This window comes from Oryx dammah, unplaced genomic scaffold, assembly GCF_014754425.2.
Source record: "Oryx dammah isolate SB20612 unplaced genomic scaffold, SCBI_Odam_1.1 HiC_scaffold_8, whole genome shotgun sequence".
Lineage (NCBI taxonomy): Eukaryota > Metazoa > Chordata > Mammalia > Artiodactyla > Bovidae > Oryx > Oryx dammah.
In genome coordinates, this window is record NW_024070192.1 from 20151624 (window position 1) to 20167164 (window position 15541).

The 15541-nt window shown below is 56.3% G+C and overlaps 2 protein-coding genes across 7 annotated transcripts in view; both read left to right on the forward strand.

Moving 5' to 3' along the window:
• Window positions 1–5421, forward strand: part of KAT2A (lysine acetyltransferase 2A) — a 13309-nt gene extending 7888 nt beyond the window's left edge. Inside the window, exons 7-18 of one of the 3 annotated variants that reach the window (XM_040245252.1) lie at window positions 569–675; window positions 870–980; window positions 1082–1218; window positions 1302–1510; window positions 1692–1818; window positions 3151–3261; window positions 3567–3710; window positions 3946–4060; window positions 4143–4179; window positions 4266–4329; window positions 4464–4548; window positions 4656–5421. In XM_040245252.1, coding sequence (XP_040101186.1) covers window positions 569–675; window positions 870–980; window positions 1082–1218; window positions 1302–1510; window positions 1692–1818; window positions 3151–3261; window positions 3567–3710; window positions 3946–4060; window positions 4143–4179; window positions 4266–4329; window positions 4464–4548; window positions 4656–4849 — 1441 coding nt within the window. In that variant the 3' untranslated portion in view covers window positions 4850–5421. Of the gene's footprint in view, window positions 1–568; window positions 676–869; window positions 981–1078; window positions 1219–1301; window positions 1511–1691; window positions 1819–3150; window positions 3262–3566; window positions 3711–3928; window positions 4061–4142; window positions 4180–4265; window positions 4330–4463; window positions 4549–4655 lie in introns of those variants that run through there. The other 2 variants (XM_040245251.1, XM_040245253.1) reach the window with 2 other exon arrangements.
• A 219-nt stretch (window positions 5422–5640) lies between these two features.
• Window positions 5641–15239, forward strand: DHX58 (DExH-box helicase 58). 4 transcript variants are annotated; one of them, XR_005721805.1, is made up of 13 exons: window positions 5641–5899; window positions 6102–6270; window positions 6487–6688; window positions 7067–7257; window positions 8307–8423; window positions 9012–9138; window positions 9292–9483; window positions 10288–10550; window positions 11406–11555; window positions 11650–11811; window positions 12798–13137; window positions 14252–14348; window positions 14647–15239. XR_005721805.1 is itself a non-coding variant. In XM_040245284.1 (13 exons), the coding sequence occupies exons 2-12, from the start codon at window positions 6103–6105 to the stop codon at window positions 14327–14329; spliced, it is 1740 nt and encodes a 579-aa protein (XP_040101218.1). In that variant the 5' UTR covers window positions 5643–5899; window position 6102; the 3' UTR covers window positions 14330–14348; window positions 14647–15239. The 4 variants fall into 4 exon arrangements, 3 of the variants coding, with proteins under 3 accessions (XP_040101218.1, XP_040101216.1, XP_040101217.1); XM_040245284.1 differs by having other exon boundaries at window positions 5643–5899; window positions 12947–13036; XM_040245282.1 differs by having other exon boundaries at window positions 5648–5899; window positions 12798–13036.
• Window positions 15240–15541: the final 302 nt, after the last annotated feature.

Genomic DNA, 15541 nt, shown 5'->3' on the forward strand with positions numbered 1-15541 from the left:
TACACAATACATCGGACATACACACCACCCCACACCCACACACCCCACACCCCAGTCCACACACACACACTCTCTCTCTCTCTCCCTCTCTCTCCCTCCCTCTCTCTCCCTCTCTTTCCCTCTCTCTCCCTCCCTCTCCCTCCCTCTCCCTCCCTCTCTCTCTCTCTCTCTCTCCCTCTCTCTCCCTCCCTCCTGTTCAGAAAGCCTCTCCTGACTGATCCAGACCCTCCTATGCCCCTCCAGCCACCAGATGGGAGTAAGAGGTAGCGGGAGAGGGTGGAGTCCCATTTCAGTACTGAGGCCCAGGGTGACTGGGTGCCCTGCCTGGTGCACAGCACAGGATGGCATCATTTCAGGCCTTGTCCCCCTGCACTCCTCACCCTGGCATACTGGGCCTCTGGTCTCTTCTGAATCATCCTGTCCTCCTATCTTCAGAGAGGGGCTCCCAGAGCACAGAGGCCATCTTTGTCTCCCAGGTCCCTGAGGGCAGCCTCCAGTCCCTGTGTCTGGCCCAGGCTGCTCCCTGTCAGAGGACAGAGTTGTGGGACAGATTGTACCCTCCCCACAGATTCCTGTCCATGCTGGAGGAGGAGATCTATGGGGCAAACTCTCCGATCTGGGAGTCGGGCTTTACCATGCCGCCCTCAGAGGGAACGCAACTGGTGCCCCGGCCAGGTATGTGCTGCATGCAGCAGGCTGTCTGCTTGGCCTTCCTGGCTGAGCTTGGCACCTCTGGGGGAGGAGGGGCTGCGACTGGCAGCAGGGGGGACGTGCAGGGGGGCTCGACAGGAGTGGGAGAGCCAGGCTGCCTTTGCGGGACACACCCTGCCTTTGAGCCCCATCCCGACTGTTTCATCTTTCGCTCTCAGCCACGGTCAGCGCTGCAGTTGTTCCCAGTGCCCCCATCTTCAGCCCCACCATGGGTGGGAGCAGCAACAGCTCCTTGAGCCTGGATTCCGGAGGTGCTGAGCCCATGCCAGGTGGGTACTTGACCCCTGACCTCCACTCCTTGTCTCCCCCACCCCGCCCTGGCCCGGCCTCTCTTGCTGTGCCTGGGAGACCTTGCCAACCCCCTCAGCAGGCGAGAAGAGGAAGCTCCCAGAGAACCTGACCCTGGAGGACGCCAAGCGGCTCCGTGTGATGGGTGACATCCCCATGGAGCTGGTTAACGAGGTCATGCTCACCATCACCGACCCCGCTGCCATGCTAGGGCCCGAGGTGGGCAGCCCAGCCTACCCACCCGTTGGGCGGGGGCTCACCCCCCGAGACCCTGGCTCATCACTCCCTGCTCTGGTTCCCAGACGAGCCTGCTGTCGGCCAACGCTGCCCGGGACGAGACTGCTCGCCTGGAAGAGCGCCGAGGCATCATCGAATTCCACGTCATCGGCAACTCGCTCACACCCAAGGCCAATCGGCGGGTGTTGCTGTGGCTGGTGGGGCTACAGAACGTCTTCTCCCACCAGCTGCCGCGAATGCCCAAGGAGTACATTGCCCGCCTCGTCTTCGACCCGTAGGTCCCTGGGAGAGCCCAGGCCACCCCCCACTGCTCCCTGGGCCTCTTCCTCCATCCCTGGGGAATTCTTGCTCCTTAGTTCCCAGCACTGTGTGCAGCTCAGGCCTCCGGGGTGGTGGGTTCCTGAGGAACATTCAGGGGACGGGTAAGGCCTGTGACCTGAGCTCTCTCCCCTCAGGAAGCACAAGACTCTGGCCTTGATCAAGGATGGGCGGGTCATTGGTGGGATTTGCTTCCGCATGTTTCCCACCCAGGGCTTCACGGAAATCGTCTTCTGTGCTGTCACCTCCAATGAGCAGGTCAAGGTGAGTCTGTGCTCGCCCCCAGTGTGGGTGGAGGTCAGGGAGCTCCTGGTCCCAGCCTCATCCCACCCCCTGCTTCCGAGTCTGGACCAGGTCAGAGCAGCACAATAGTGACACAGCTGCCCCCAAGCCTTCTTTTAATGGCCCGACACTTCCTCACATCCCCACAAGGTGGCAGTTGTAATTTGATAACTGAATTAAGAAAACACCTGTCAACACAGGGTGCCCAAGAATCAGTAACACTTGTTTTCCGCTAGTTTTATTGAGATGCAACTGACATGTAGGACTGTGTAAGTTTAGGGTGTACGGCCTGATGCTTCGACTTATATACATCATGAAACAACCACAGCGAACATCTATCATCTTATATAGGTACAACATGAAAGGAGCAGAGAAAAAATGCTTTTTCCTTTGTGATGAGAACTCTCCAGATTTATGGTAACACTTTTAAATGGATCTGTGTTTCCTTCATCACAAGAACATGTACATGCATTGGAGAGTTGATGATGTTTACAACAGTCCCACTCTGGGTGGTCGTCCTGTCTTCTATCCTGTCCCAACAGGCCGACTAGTAGGGTCCCCGGTTTGTCTTATCTATTTTTTAAAATGGTGTGGCTGCTTTATTTATTTTTATTTTTATTTTTTGGGTGCACTGTGAGGCTTTCCAGGTCTTAGTTCCCCAACTAGAGTCAAACCCACACCCTCAGCAGTGAAAGCAAGGTATCCTAACCACTGGACCACCAGAAGATTCCATGATTGTCCCATTTTCCATAACTCAGATCTGCGTGGTGCCTCTGGTCCTAACGTTTGTGGATGACAGGGTGTCTCTTTGGGGTTCAGATGTCATGATGAGGGGGCCCCTTGTGATCCCCTCTCCCCTTTCCTCCAATTCTGAGGCCCAGGGACTGGGAACTGTGGCCTGTGGACCACAGCTTCCTGGTTGGGTTTAGATCCGGGCTCTCCCTGCCATGGCTGGTCACCTGACCTGGACATATTTCCTGACATAGCTGAGTTTCAGTTTTTTCTTCTATAAGATGGAGGTAATGATAGCTGTTTCATGGGTTAACTTGAGGATTGCTCTGTAAAGAACCAAGCATCGCACCTGGCCTGGAGTAAGCGCTTAGAAACCCAGCATCCTTCGCTTTTCTCCCTATAAGCTCCCTTTCCTCTGCCGGTCGCCTTTCCTCCTACCTGACTTGGATCCCCTGGCTGTCCCCACCTCCTTTCCAGTCGGCTCCCTCCTATCCCTGCCCTCCTCTCCCCACCCTCCAGAGACCGCTCTAGTTGTAGGCCTGCCTCCTCCCATCTGATGAGCTCTGTCCCCCTCCCTTGCAGGGCTATGGCACTCACCTGATGAACCACCTGAAGGAGTACCACATCAAGCACAACATTCTCTACTTCCTCACCTACGCCGACGAGTACGCCATCGGCTACTTCAAGAAGCAGGTGACTCTCACCTCTGTGTTTGCCCACTGCCTGGGGTCAGGGGTCATTCTGTCTCGCCCCCGGTGTGGGTGGGCTTCCTGTCCCCTGCTCCATCCAGCACCTGTAGGGAAGTCCTTCATGCCTGTCTTTCTCCCTTCTGCTGCTGCCCCAGGGAAGAGGCAGCTGGGAGAGCTGGGAAGTTCTCAGGGTGGGGCACAGGGGGCGGGGGTGAATCAGGAAGGGCTGCCGGCCTGGAAATGTTCCAGGGACAGATTCAAGCTGGAAGAGCCTTGCTGATGGGTTGGTGGTAACTCTCCACTCCCTAGGGCTTCTCCAAGGACATCAAGGTGCCCAAGAGCCGCTACTTGGGCTACATCAAGGACTACGAGGGCGCGACACTGATGGAGTGTGAGCTGAACCCTCGAATCCCCTACACAGAGCTGTCCCACATCATCAAGAAGCAGAAGGAGGTGCGTATGCTCACGTGCGTGTCTCCATGGGGCTCTCTGTGAACATGTGCTTGAGTGACCACATGTGTGGGTATAGAGATGCGTATATACCTGCTGTGCACACATGAAGTGGGGCTGGCCAGGGTCTTGGTTCTTGCACTGCCTTGAGGGGCAAGTGGGGGAGCCCTCCCTGCCTGCGGCCAGAGAGTCTGGTTGCTGGAGCTGGGTTGGCCTCTCAGACCCTTCCTTCCCTCAGATCATCAAGAAGCTGATTGAGCGCAAACAGGCCCAGATCCGAAAGGTCTATCCCGGGCTCAGCTGCTTCAAGGAGGGTGTGCGCCAGATCCCTGTGGAGAGCGTCCCTGGCATTCGTGAGCAGGGGTCTTGGCACGGGAGGGGTGTGCTGCTCGGGGTGTGGACAGGCATTCTTAGGGGTGTCCTCCCATTTTGCAGGAGAGACAGGCTGGAAGCCACTGGGGAAGGAGAAAGGGTGAGTGCTGTGCGGAGGGAGTGGACAGTGTAGGGCACGGGCAGCAGAGGGCCCGGGAGCCTCAGACTCGGCCTCTCTCGCTCCAGGAAGGAGCTGAAGGACCCTGACCAGCTCTACACAACCCTCAAAAACCTGCTGGCCCAGATCAAGGTGGGGAGACCAGGCTCTCTTCTGGGGGTCCCTGTGCCAAAGGCTATGGCTTTCTGACCAAGGGTGCGGGGGTGGCAGTCCCGAGTCGGGCAGGGGCACAGTGGATCTGGCCCCGGCTTGACTGTCCTCTGCAGTCCCACCCCAGTGCCTGGCCTTTCATGGAGCCCGTGAAGAAGTCGGAGGCCCCAGACTACTACGAGGTCATCCGCTTCCCCATCGGTGAGGACCCTTCCTTCCAACCCCTTCCTCCCACGCCTGCCCCAGCTCCGGCCCTCCATGGCCAGGCAGCCTCTCAAAGGCATGCCCTTTTCTCTCTTGCTGCCCAGACCTGAAGACCATGACAGAGAGGCTGCGCAGCCGCTACTATGTGACCCGGAAGCTCTTTGTGGCCGACCTGCAGCGGGTCATTGCCAACTGCCGCGAGTACAACCCCCCGGACAGCGAGTACTGCCGGTGCGCCAGCGCCCTGGAGAAGTTCTTCTACTTCAAGCTCAAGGAGGGTGGGCTCATTGACAAGTAGTCCAGCCTTGGACCTCAGCCTCAACGTGGAATGTCTCCTCCTCCAGTTCTGATCTCATCCCTGGGGTGCCCCTGTGCCCAGGTCCCCCTCTGTCTGAGACACTCCAGCCTGGGGCCCTCCCTGAGGCATCCCCAAGGCTGCAGCTGTGTCCCACCCTTCATCATGTCTGAGCTTGGGAATGGGTCTCCCTGGTCTGGGAGCCTCTAAGCATGGCTAGTGGCCAGAGGATAAACGCTGCCCCGCCCTGGTGCCCCACCCCACCCCCACCCCCCACCCCTCTTCCTGATCTGATCCCCACTCCCCACACACACACTCACACACTCCCCACAAGCGACACTTCCCACAAGTTGGAATCCTGGGCCTTGCTCAGATCACTGGTTCCTCAAGGGCAGGATCCCCAATTTTAGCTTGAGTGAGGGGGCATCAGGGCTTGGAAGCTCAAGCTGGACTGAAGGGGCCATGCCTCACCCTGCACTGTTCTGTTTGTCCCCTAGGGGTAGGGGGCATGGGGACCATTCATTTCCTGGCATTAATCCCTCCAAGGGAACAATAAAGTTTTGGTTTTGTTTTGTCTTGTGTGATGGTTTCCTCAGTAAAATCCCCTGCTGACCCTGTTCCACCAATATCCCCTGCAAGCTGGGGCTGCCCTTCCCAGCAAGCCTCAGGCCCGTCCCGTTCCTGTCCCCCCACCCCCCGCGCCCCGCCCCCTCTTCTCCCGGCTGGCTGCTTCTGGGGGAGGGGCTGAGCAGACCCAGGCTGCAGTCCCATGCGGTCAGCAGCATTTCTCTTCCCCTCACCGCCCACCCTCACCCTGCACCCCTCCGACCCCCTGCCCCCAGAAGCACAGGATTTGTTTTTCTGAAGGGCCTGGAAGGGAGATTCCTAGATTGATCTCTGCTGGGCTGGCTCCTCCCCTCAGTTTCAGTTTCGATTTCCTTCTCTGCAGAGCCCAGCCGCATTTGGGCTGAGCCGGCAAGGCTGCAGGCGAGACAGACCCTGTCAGCATAGCTGGGGCTGGCGTGGTCTGCTCCCACCCAGCTCAGGTTCCCGGTAGGTCCCAAGGTTGCCCTGCCCCTTCTCCCTAGAGCGGGGAAGGTGTTCCCACCCCCCCCCCCCCCCCGCCCCACCATGCCCTGCACTAGGAATTCCCCAAACCAGATGGAGCTGGCCAGGAAGGGGGAGTGGCTCTGACGGGCTGGGCCTGGGAGGGAGCCAGGAGGGTCTTTGGGGCTGAGCTCCCTGCCATTTCCAGGATGGAGCTGCGACCCTACCAGTGGGAGGTGATCATGCCTGCCCTGGAGGGGAAGAATATCATCATATGGCTGCCCACAGGCTCTGGGAAGACCAGGGCAGCTGCTTATGTGGCCAAGAGGCATTTAGAGACCGTGGACGGAGCCAAGGTGGTTGTATTGGTCAACAGGGTGAGTGTCCTGCCCTCCCCACACTGTGGCTTCCCAATTCCTCAGGTAACCTCTCAGGAGCCTCCAGAACTCCAAAGTGACTGTGACCATCTCTAAGTTTCCCTGTCTCTTCACCTATTCCAGAAGCCAGCTATGTGCTGAGGGGTTCACCTGGCTCCACCCCCATCCCCCAGACCCTCATCTAGCTTCCTCTCCCGTGTCATTCTCCACCTCCAGGTGCACCTGGTGACCCAGCATTATGAGGAGTTCAGCCGCATGCTGGACAGACGCTGGACCATCACAACCCTGAGCGGGGACATGGGGCCACGAGCTGGCTTTGGTCACATGGCCCAGAGGCACGACCTGCTCATCTGCACGGCTGAGCTGCTGCAGAAGGCACTGGCCAGCCTGGAAGAGGAGGAGCATGTGGAACTCAATGGTGAGGGTTGTGGGCAGGGGAAGAGGGTGCGCCTGAGGCACCCTGCCTGGGGGACCCCAAGGCTCCTGTTGTAGTAAAGGAACACTTTATAGAATGAGGAATTCCCCATTCACCAAACCCCAGCATACACCCCAGTAGAAACAGATCTGGTTAGAGTGCAGGATTTGGGGCAGGTCCGTTGCCCCAGCTGAGCCTTAGTTTACTAATCTGCAAGATGGAGGTAAATTGTCCCTACCTGGCCCCTTCTCTGGGGCCCAGGTGCAGGCTGTGAAGGGAGGGAGGGATTCTCAGATGAGCTGTGAGGACTGCACAAAACAAAGCTTATGGGAAGAAGGGCTGTGCAAACTCAGGTCATAACCTTCCCTTGTGCGCCCCCAGCCTTCTCCCTGCTGGTGGTGGATGAGTGTCACCACACACACAAAGACACCGTCTACAACGTCATCCTGAGCCGATACCTGGAGCTGAAACTCCAGGGGACCCAGACGCTGCCACAGGTGCTGGGTCTCACCGCCTCCCCAGGCACTGGCGGTGCCTCCACGCTCAAGGGGGCCATTGACCACGTCCTGCAGGTTTGCTTGGCCCCTGTGACCCACCCACCCTGCCCTATACCATGCCCATCAGCTCTCCCCAGCCTGCCCCTGGCGGGGAGGGTTGGGGTCCCTTCCCCACCTAAGCGCTAGCCTCGTGCTTAGAATAATCTCCCAAAGTCCACTCTAGCTTATAAAGTCCCACATGATCGAGCCCCTGCCTACTCCCACCTTCATTTCCTGCACCTTCTCCTCCCTGCCACCCCCCGCCCAGCTCCCACTTTTCTGACCTTCTCTCTGAATCGTGAGCATTTCAGGCTTGTCCTCATCTCAGGACCTTTGGCATCTGCCATTTCTTCTGCCCTGAGTGTCTTTATCCTGCATTTCACCTGTCGGTTCTTTCTCATCATTCAGGGAACAGCTTAAATGTCACCTCTTCAGAGTTTTCCCTGATCATCACTGCACTGTTCCATACCAATTTTATTTTTTTCAGAGCTAGTTAACACTACTTGAAATACTCTCATTCTGTTACTCTGCTCGTTTATCATTTGTCTCCCCATCTCCAATGTAAGATGCTCTATATTCCCAGGAACTAGAACAGTACTGGGCATACAGCAGGGGCAATAGCTATTTGATTTTGTTTTTTCGTTTTTAGTTTACTTATTTATTTTTGGCTGCATTGGGTCTTCCTTGCTGTGCACAGGCTTCCTCCTGATGCAGAGAGTGGGGGCAACTCTTAGTGTGGTATTCTGACTTCTTATTGCAGTGGCTTCTTTTTGTGGGGCACAGGCTCTAGGTTCGTGGGTTCAGTAGTTGTGGCTCATGGGCTCTAGAGCGCAGGCTCAGTAGTTGTGGTGCAAGGGTTTAGTTGCCCTGAGACATGTGGAATCTTCCTGGACCAGAGATGGAACCCAAGTACATTGCATTGGCTAGTGGGTTCTTAATCACTGGACCACCATGGCAGTTGAATTGGTTGAATACATGAATCCCCATTCCTGATGGCCCTGCTTCAGCCCACCCTGCCCCAAAGCTCTGCCCATTGTCCCCTCACCTCCCCCCCCATTCCTATGAACCCCTCTCTGTTGCCCCAGCTCTGTGCCAACCTGGATACGTGGCGCATCATGTCACCCCAGGACCATTGCCCCCAGCTGCAGGAGCACAGCCACCAGCCCTGCAAACAGTATGACCTCTGCCACAGGCACACCCAGGTACGTAGAGGGAAGGCTGGGGCCTGGGGTGGGGTCTGGTGTCAAGTTAGGGCACCTGGGATTGAGCTCTGACTCCACCCTCACCAGCTATGTGGTTCCAGGTTATTTGCTTTTGTCTCAACCTCCATTTCTTCTTTCCATGAAATGGGGCAGACACAGCCCATGCCCTCAGCCTGCTGTTTGTTTAGACTCAGATGCCACCGTGGGGGAATCTCTCAAAACCCTGGGCACGGTTTGCAAACTGTAAAGCTGGGCACTTTGTCCTGAGGCTGTTCCAAGCTCGCTCATGCGGTGCAGACAGTCTGGTGACTGCTCTGATGGGGCTGGACAGGACTAGACAGACATCACTGTGCTCAAGCCAGAGGTCAGGGGTGCAGTCAGAGCAGGAGCGGGGTGCAGGACCCCGACTCCTACCTCCAACCAGGACTCCTCCACCCAGCCAGCCTCCCTCTGGGGCTGGCTCCTCTCCAGCTCCGATATGCCGGCAGTAGCAACGCAGCTTCACCCAGAGATCAGCTTCCCCACTGCTGGTGCCCATTTCCTCTATGTGTTTGGAAATCCCCTCACACCCTCACTCTTCTCGCCCAGGACCCGTTTGGGGACATGCTGAAGAAGCTTATGGACCAAATCCACGACCACCTGGAGATGCCCAAGTTGAGACGGGACTTCGGGACGCAGACCTATGAGCAGCAAGTGGTGGAACTGAGCCAGGATGGTGAGGGGGGCGCCCTAGGGAAGGGCTGGGAGGTGGGGGCGATCCGGGGTGGGGCCAGCCTGGGCGGAGCCTTTCGGGGGGCGGAGCCTAGGCGGACATTGACCCCTGGAGGGGCGTGGCCACTCAGATCCTACGAACCCAACCCTCCCGCAGCGGCTGAAGCGGGGCTCCTGGAGCAGCGGGTGTACGCGCTTCATCTTCGTCGGTACAACGACGCGCTGCTGATCCACGACACGGTCCGCGCGGTGGATGCCCTCGACACGCTGCGGGATTTCTACAACAGGGAGCGCGCCACTAAGACCGGGGTCATACGTGCTGAGCGCTGGCTGCTGGCGCTGTTTGATGGTGAGGCTCGCAGCTGAACTAGAGGTGGGAGGCCAGCCAGGGCACAGGTCCCACCATGGGTGGGAGAAGTGCTAATGAGGGTACTGGGGCCCTAATTTTCTAACCCAAAGTCAAAGTCGAGGATATGACAAAAGATAATATGCCCTCGTTTGTGAAGGTTTGAGTGGGTGTAAAAACTAATTCATGTTTATGACAAAATTTTTTTAAAAAACCATTTAATTGGGAACGATCCTCTAAAGTTTGGGATGTGTGGTACCTTTAAACTGGGAAAGTGAAGTGGTCAGAGGGAGAAATGTAAGGCTAGAGGAGGCCTCAGCACAGGCTGGAAGGCAAGGATCCTTCTGAAAAGACCTGAGGTTGAGTCAATTCCAGGGAGCAAAGATTAGCATGAAAAGATCCAGGGGTTACTGAGTGTGGTTGCTCCGTGGTGCCATGTCCAACTCTTTGCGACCCCATGGACTGTAGCCCGCCAGGCTTCTTTGCCCATGGGATTCTCCAGGCAAGAATACTGGAGTGGGTTGCCATTCCCTTCTCCAGGGGATCTTCCTGACCCATGGATCAAACCTGGGTCGCCTGCATTGCAGGCAGATTCTTTACTGTCTGAGCCATCAGGGAAGCTACCAGGGCAGGCAGAGGGTATCCTTAAATGTGCTTTTGGTGCTGTTCAGGGGAATTAGGCAGGAGCATATATCCTCAGGCACCCCTCCTCCCGACCCCATACTCCTGTAATGTTATCCCTATGAATCCCCCACTCTAGCCATGCCTTGCCCACCTCCAGGCCTCTCTTTTGGGCTTTTCTGGCAGACCACAAGAATGAGCTGGCCCACCTGGCAACTAGTGGCCCGGAGAACCCAAAACTGGAGGTGCTGGAAGCGATCCTGCAGAAGCAGTTCAGGAGCCCTGACAGCCCCCGGGGCATCATCTTCACCCGAACCCGCCAGAGCGCTCACTCCCTCCTGCTGTGGCTCCAGCAGCAGCCAGGCCTGCAGACAGTGGACATCCGGCCACAGGTGTTGATTGGGGCTGGGAACAACAGCCAGAAGACTCAGATGATCCAGATGACACAGGTGTGGGCTCTGGTGGGGGGAGCTGAGGGCAGGGGAGTTCCCTAGAGGAGAAAAGAAGGGGACAGAGTCTACACCGAGCAATGGGGGACTGATTATGTCTAGGAGGAGGGCAGAGAGCTGGGGCAGAGACAGAGACCCTGAGTTCCCTAATGCTGAAGGTTCTCCAAGTCTGGAGGTCTCTGGGGGAAGAGACGCAGAGGCTTGGGGAATCTATGGGGACAGGCGAGTGATGTCCTCAGAACAGAGAGTCAGGGGCCTGGGATCCCTGCGTGAAGATAATAGGTCCTGAGAGCTCCTAGAGTAGAGGGGCAGGGACCTATGGGGACTCCTAAGGGAGACCGTCCATCCTAAAGGAAATCAGTCCTGAATATTCATTGAAAGGACCGATGCTGAAGCTGAAACTCCAATAATGTGGCCACCTGATGTGAAGAACTGACTCATTTGCCAAGACCCTCATGCTGGGAAAGACTGAAGGTGGGAGAAGGTGGGAGACAACAGAGGATGAGATGGTTGGATGGCGTCACCAACTCGATGGACATGAGTTTGAGCAAGCTCTGGGAGTTGGTGATGGACAGGGAGGCCTGGCGTGCTGCAGTCCATGGGGTCGCAAAGAGTTGGACACGACTGAGTGACTGAGCTGAAGGGAGACAGAGTTTAGATGGTTACCTGGGAAGATGAGCAACATCCTGGGGGGTACTTGAAGATCGAAGTGGGAATTCAGAGTTCCTCAGGAAAGGGACCAAGGTTGTGAGTAAAAGGGCCAAACCAGGAGAGGCTGAGCTAGCAGGATGGTTGGACTGAACCTACATCATGTACCATCTTCTTTCTCTCCCCCCACCGCCCCCCCCGTCCCAGCGGGACCAGCAAGAAGTAATCCAGAAGTTCCGGACTGGCACCCTGAACCTCCTGGTGGCCACGAGCGTGGCAGAGGAGGGGCTGGACATCCCTCAGTGCAATGTGGTGGTGCGCTATGGGCTCCTGACCAATGAGATCTCCATGGTCCAGGTGCTCAAAGCAGCCCTCCCCCAACCAGCCCTCCAAGGATGCTGTGTGTGGGACCCCAGCCCCACTTAGGTCCCTCTGTTTTCTCTTTCCCCAGGCGAGGGGCCGGGCCCGGGCCAGCCAAAGCGTATACTCGTTTGTGGCAGCCCAAGGCAGTCGGGAGCTACAGCGGGAGCTAACAAATGAGGCGCTGGAGGCGCTGATGGAACGGGCAGTGGCTGCTGTGCAGGCGATGGACCAGGCCGAGTACCAGGCCAAGGTTTGTGGGCAGCCTGAGGGGAAGGCGGCTGAGGACACTCTGCCTGGAAGGTCTCTGACCACTCACACATACACTCCCTGAGTCCTCCTTCCTCTGGGGGCTAACCTGGCCCACCTGGGAAAGGTAGAGGCTGGAGGCTGGGGGTAGGGCTACCAGGGAAGGCAGTGGCTGTTCTCCAAAATGCCTTGGGAGCAGGGCTTATCCAGGGCTTTGAATTTACCCTTATCACCAAATACTCTGTCTATCTGTGAGAGCCGCCTCACAGCCCTTCTGGAACCAGTGTAGTGGTGCGTGGGAGTGTAGTTGCCCAGTTGTGTCCGATTCTTGTGACCCCATCGACTGCAGTCTGCCAGACTTCTCTGTGCATGATGTTCTCCAGGCAAGAACACTGGAGTGGGTAGCCTTTCCCTTCTCCAGGGGATCTTCCTGACCCAGGGATGGAACCGAGGTCTCCTGCATTGCAGGCAGATTCTTTATCGTCTGAGTCACCAGGGGGACTCCCTTCTGGAACCAGAAAGGGGGAAACAAATAGACACATCCACAAAATAAGCCCAGAACCAGGACTGAAATGAGTTCCCCTGAGGTAGGATCACCAATATCCAGGCTTGTTCAGGATGGTCCCTGCTTCTGTTGTCTTTGCATAATTATTCACGATGCCCCATGTTAGATTCCCTGGTGGCTCAGCTGCTAAAGAATCCGCCTGCAATGCAGGAGACCCTGGTTCAATTCCTGGGTTGGGAAGATCCCCTGGAGGGGGGCATGGCAACCCACTCCAGTATTCTTGCCTGGAGAATCTCATGGACAGAAGAGCCTGGTGGGCTACAGTCCATGAGGTCACAAAGAGTCGGACACGACTAAGCAATTAAGCACATGTTAGATTAAGTGAAGCCGCTTTGCACAAAATCCTCCAAAGTAGGAGTAAATATTCAGCAAGAAAGCTTGCTTCCCTCCCATAGTTGTCCCCACCCCCATATTTTTTGCCACAGAGCTGCTTCTCACAGCTCCAGGAATGGTTGAAGAAGTCCTTTCTGGCTGCTGATGATCTGAGGTCTTTGGGAACCCCTTGCCCCCGAAAGCATTCCTGGGGTCAGGTCTCTCCGGTCTCAGCCATGCCCAGTGTCCACTCCCATCTCAGATCCGGGATCTGCAGCGGGCAGCGTTGGTCAAGCGGGCAGTCCAGGCAGCCCAGCGAGAGAGTCGGCAGCGCAAGTTCCTGGCGGAGCAGGTGCAGCTCCTCTGCATCAACTGCATGGTGCCCGTGGGCTACGGGAGTGACCTGCGGAAGGTGGAGGGCACCCACCACGTCAGTGTGAACCGCAACTTCTCGTGAGAACTGGGGAAGGGCATGTTGGGATGGGAAGAGGGGAGAGAGGAAGGGGCATACTGGGGGATGAAGAATCCCTTGCATCCAGACAGTGCTTTGAGAGTTCGAGAGGTTAAAGAGCATTTTAACAACTACCAAGTGTCCATTTTCACAACAGTCTGATTAGACAGGTCTTATCATTACCCCATTTTACATGTGAGGAAACAGAGGCCCAGAGAAGCTAAGTGACTTGCCCGAGTCCCCACAGCCACTGTGTGGTTGAGCAAGAGCTGGAATTCAGGAAGACAAATGCTGAGAGGCCACAAACTGGCCCCTTGGTCCTACCTACTTTGAAGACCTGAAGAGGGCTATTGTCCCCAAGTCACCCCCTTGTCTTCTACCATAGAGGGTGACCTTCCCCTGTCCTCCATCCATTCATTATTTATTAGGCACCTGCTGTGTGCCAGGCCACGGATCTTCACAGTTTCTTGAGGTAGCATTTCCACTATATCTTGTCTTGAAAAAGGCACTGGATTAGAGTATGTGTGGAGGCTAGGGCGATGCAGTGGGAGTAATTGTGATTGACATGAATGGAAGAGGTGGTGAAGGAAGAGATTCTGGAGGAACACAGAGTGGCCTGTGGAGGACCTTGAAGGTCAGACCTGAAAGTTTAGCTTTTGTCCTGTAGGCCGTGAGGAGTCTGGGAGGGATTTTTGAGCAAGGGCATGTCAGGGTCAGATGTACATTTTTAGAGGATCACTCTGGAGGTCGGACACAACTTAAGCGACTTGACAGCAGCAGCAGCAGCAGCAGCTGGAGGCTGGTGGCAGGATGACATGGGGTTGAGAAGAAGGATGGAATGGGATAGAAGGATAGGGCAGGGAGAGCTGTTGGGAGACTGTTAAAATCATTCAGGTGCTGAGGCCTGAACTTGGGCAGAAGAGGATGCCGGGGAGGCAGCATAGGCAGAGCATAAGGAAGATGGGGTTTCCCGGCCCTGGGAAGTCTCTGTGCCTCTTGACAGGCAGAAAGGCCCAAGGCCCAGGCGGAGGCTTCGCAGGCAGGAGGGCGTGAGACCTGGGGTTGGGGTGGGAAGTGGGGTTTGTGAGGGCTGTGGCCACCCCCATTCCTTTCCAGGATCTACTACAACGTCTCAAAGCAGCCTGTGGACATCAACAGAAGCTTCAAGGACTGGAGGCCTGGGGGTGCCATTAGCTGCCGGAACTGTGGGGAGGTAAGTGCTGGGGCCGTGGCCCTTCGCTCTAGCCTTGAGAAGTCCTCAGTCTGAGAGAGGGGGCCCAGTGTCTGCCATCAGGCGCCCTCACTGGGAGGGAGGAGACCACTCTGCCCCAGGACCTCCCAATCTGGGGAGCTCCCCCACTATGGTAGGAAGACCACAATGTGATAGTAGGGAGATAGTTCTCAGGCTGAGGTGGGAGACACAGGCCCAGCATGCATGGACCCCGATTGGAGAAAAGAAGCTGTCTGAGGACAGAGACTCAGACCTGGCCATCTCTCTCCTCTCCCCCCAGGCCTGGGGTCTGCAGATAATCTACAAGTCAGTGAAGCTGCCGGTGCTCAAAGTTGGCAGTATGCTGCTGGAGACACCACAAGGGCGAGTCCGGGCCAAGAAGTGGTCCCGTGTGCCCTTCACTGTGCCTGACTTTGACTATGTGCAATATGCTGAGGGCCTGGCGGGCCTCTCTCTGGACTGACTGCCTTGTCCTGCAATGCCCAGCACAGCCTGAAGGGGGCAGAAGACTCCACAACAGCCACCATCTCCTGGGCAAAGCCTGGATCCAGCCCCTCCCACCAGAGTCACCAGTTCCTGAGTCCTGGCTGACCAACCAGCCACAGAGGAACCCCGGGCTCCCAGGCTGGCTCGACTCCTACACTGAGGAAGCAGCCGGAGAGCCACAGCTCATCCCAGATCCCCTCACATGTACATAGACACCTTCGTATACACTGGATGGAACTGGGGTGGGGGTTTGGGGCGGACCTGAGGCAGGAGAATGGCCATCCTGACTAGTCATCGTCACGGCTTCCCTTCAACATTCCTTCCCTGCCAAGGCCACTTCTATTTTTTGGGATTCTCCATAAATTAAAGAAGTGGAAAACGGGTGTAGAAAATGTGTGATATTTGAAAAACAGATGTGTGAGGTATAATTGATATTGCTGTACATATTTATAGTGTATGATTTGATAATTTTAACATATGTACCCTCTTCCACAATCAGATAATGAACATCGCCGTCACCCTCAAAATTCCTTGTTCCCGTTGTAATCTTCTCTTCCCCTTCCTCGTCCGCTGATCTGCTTTGTGCTATATTTCTAATGTTAAAAGCTTTTTTTTTTTTTAACACCCCTCTTTATGGCTCTCATTCATGTAACCTTTATTTGGACAGAGCATCAACAGTCTAAATTTGA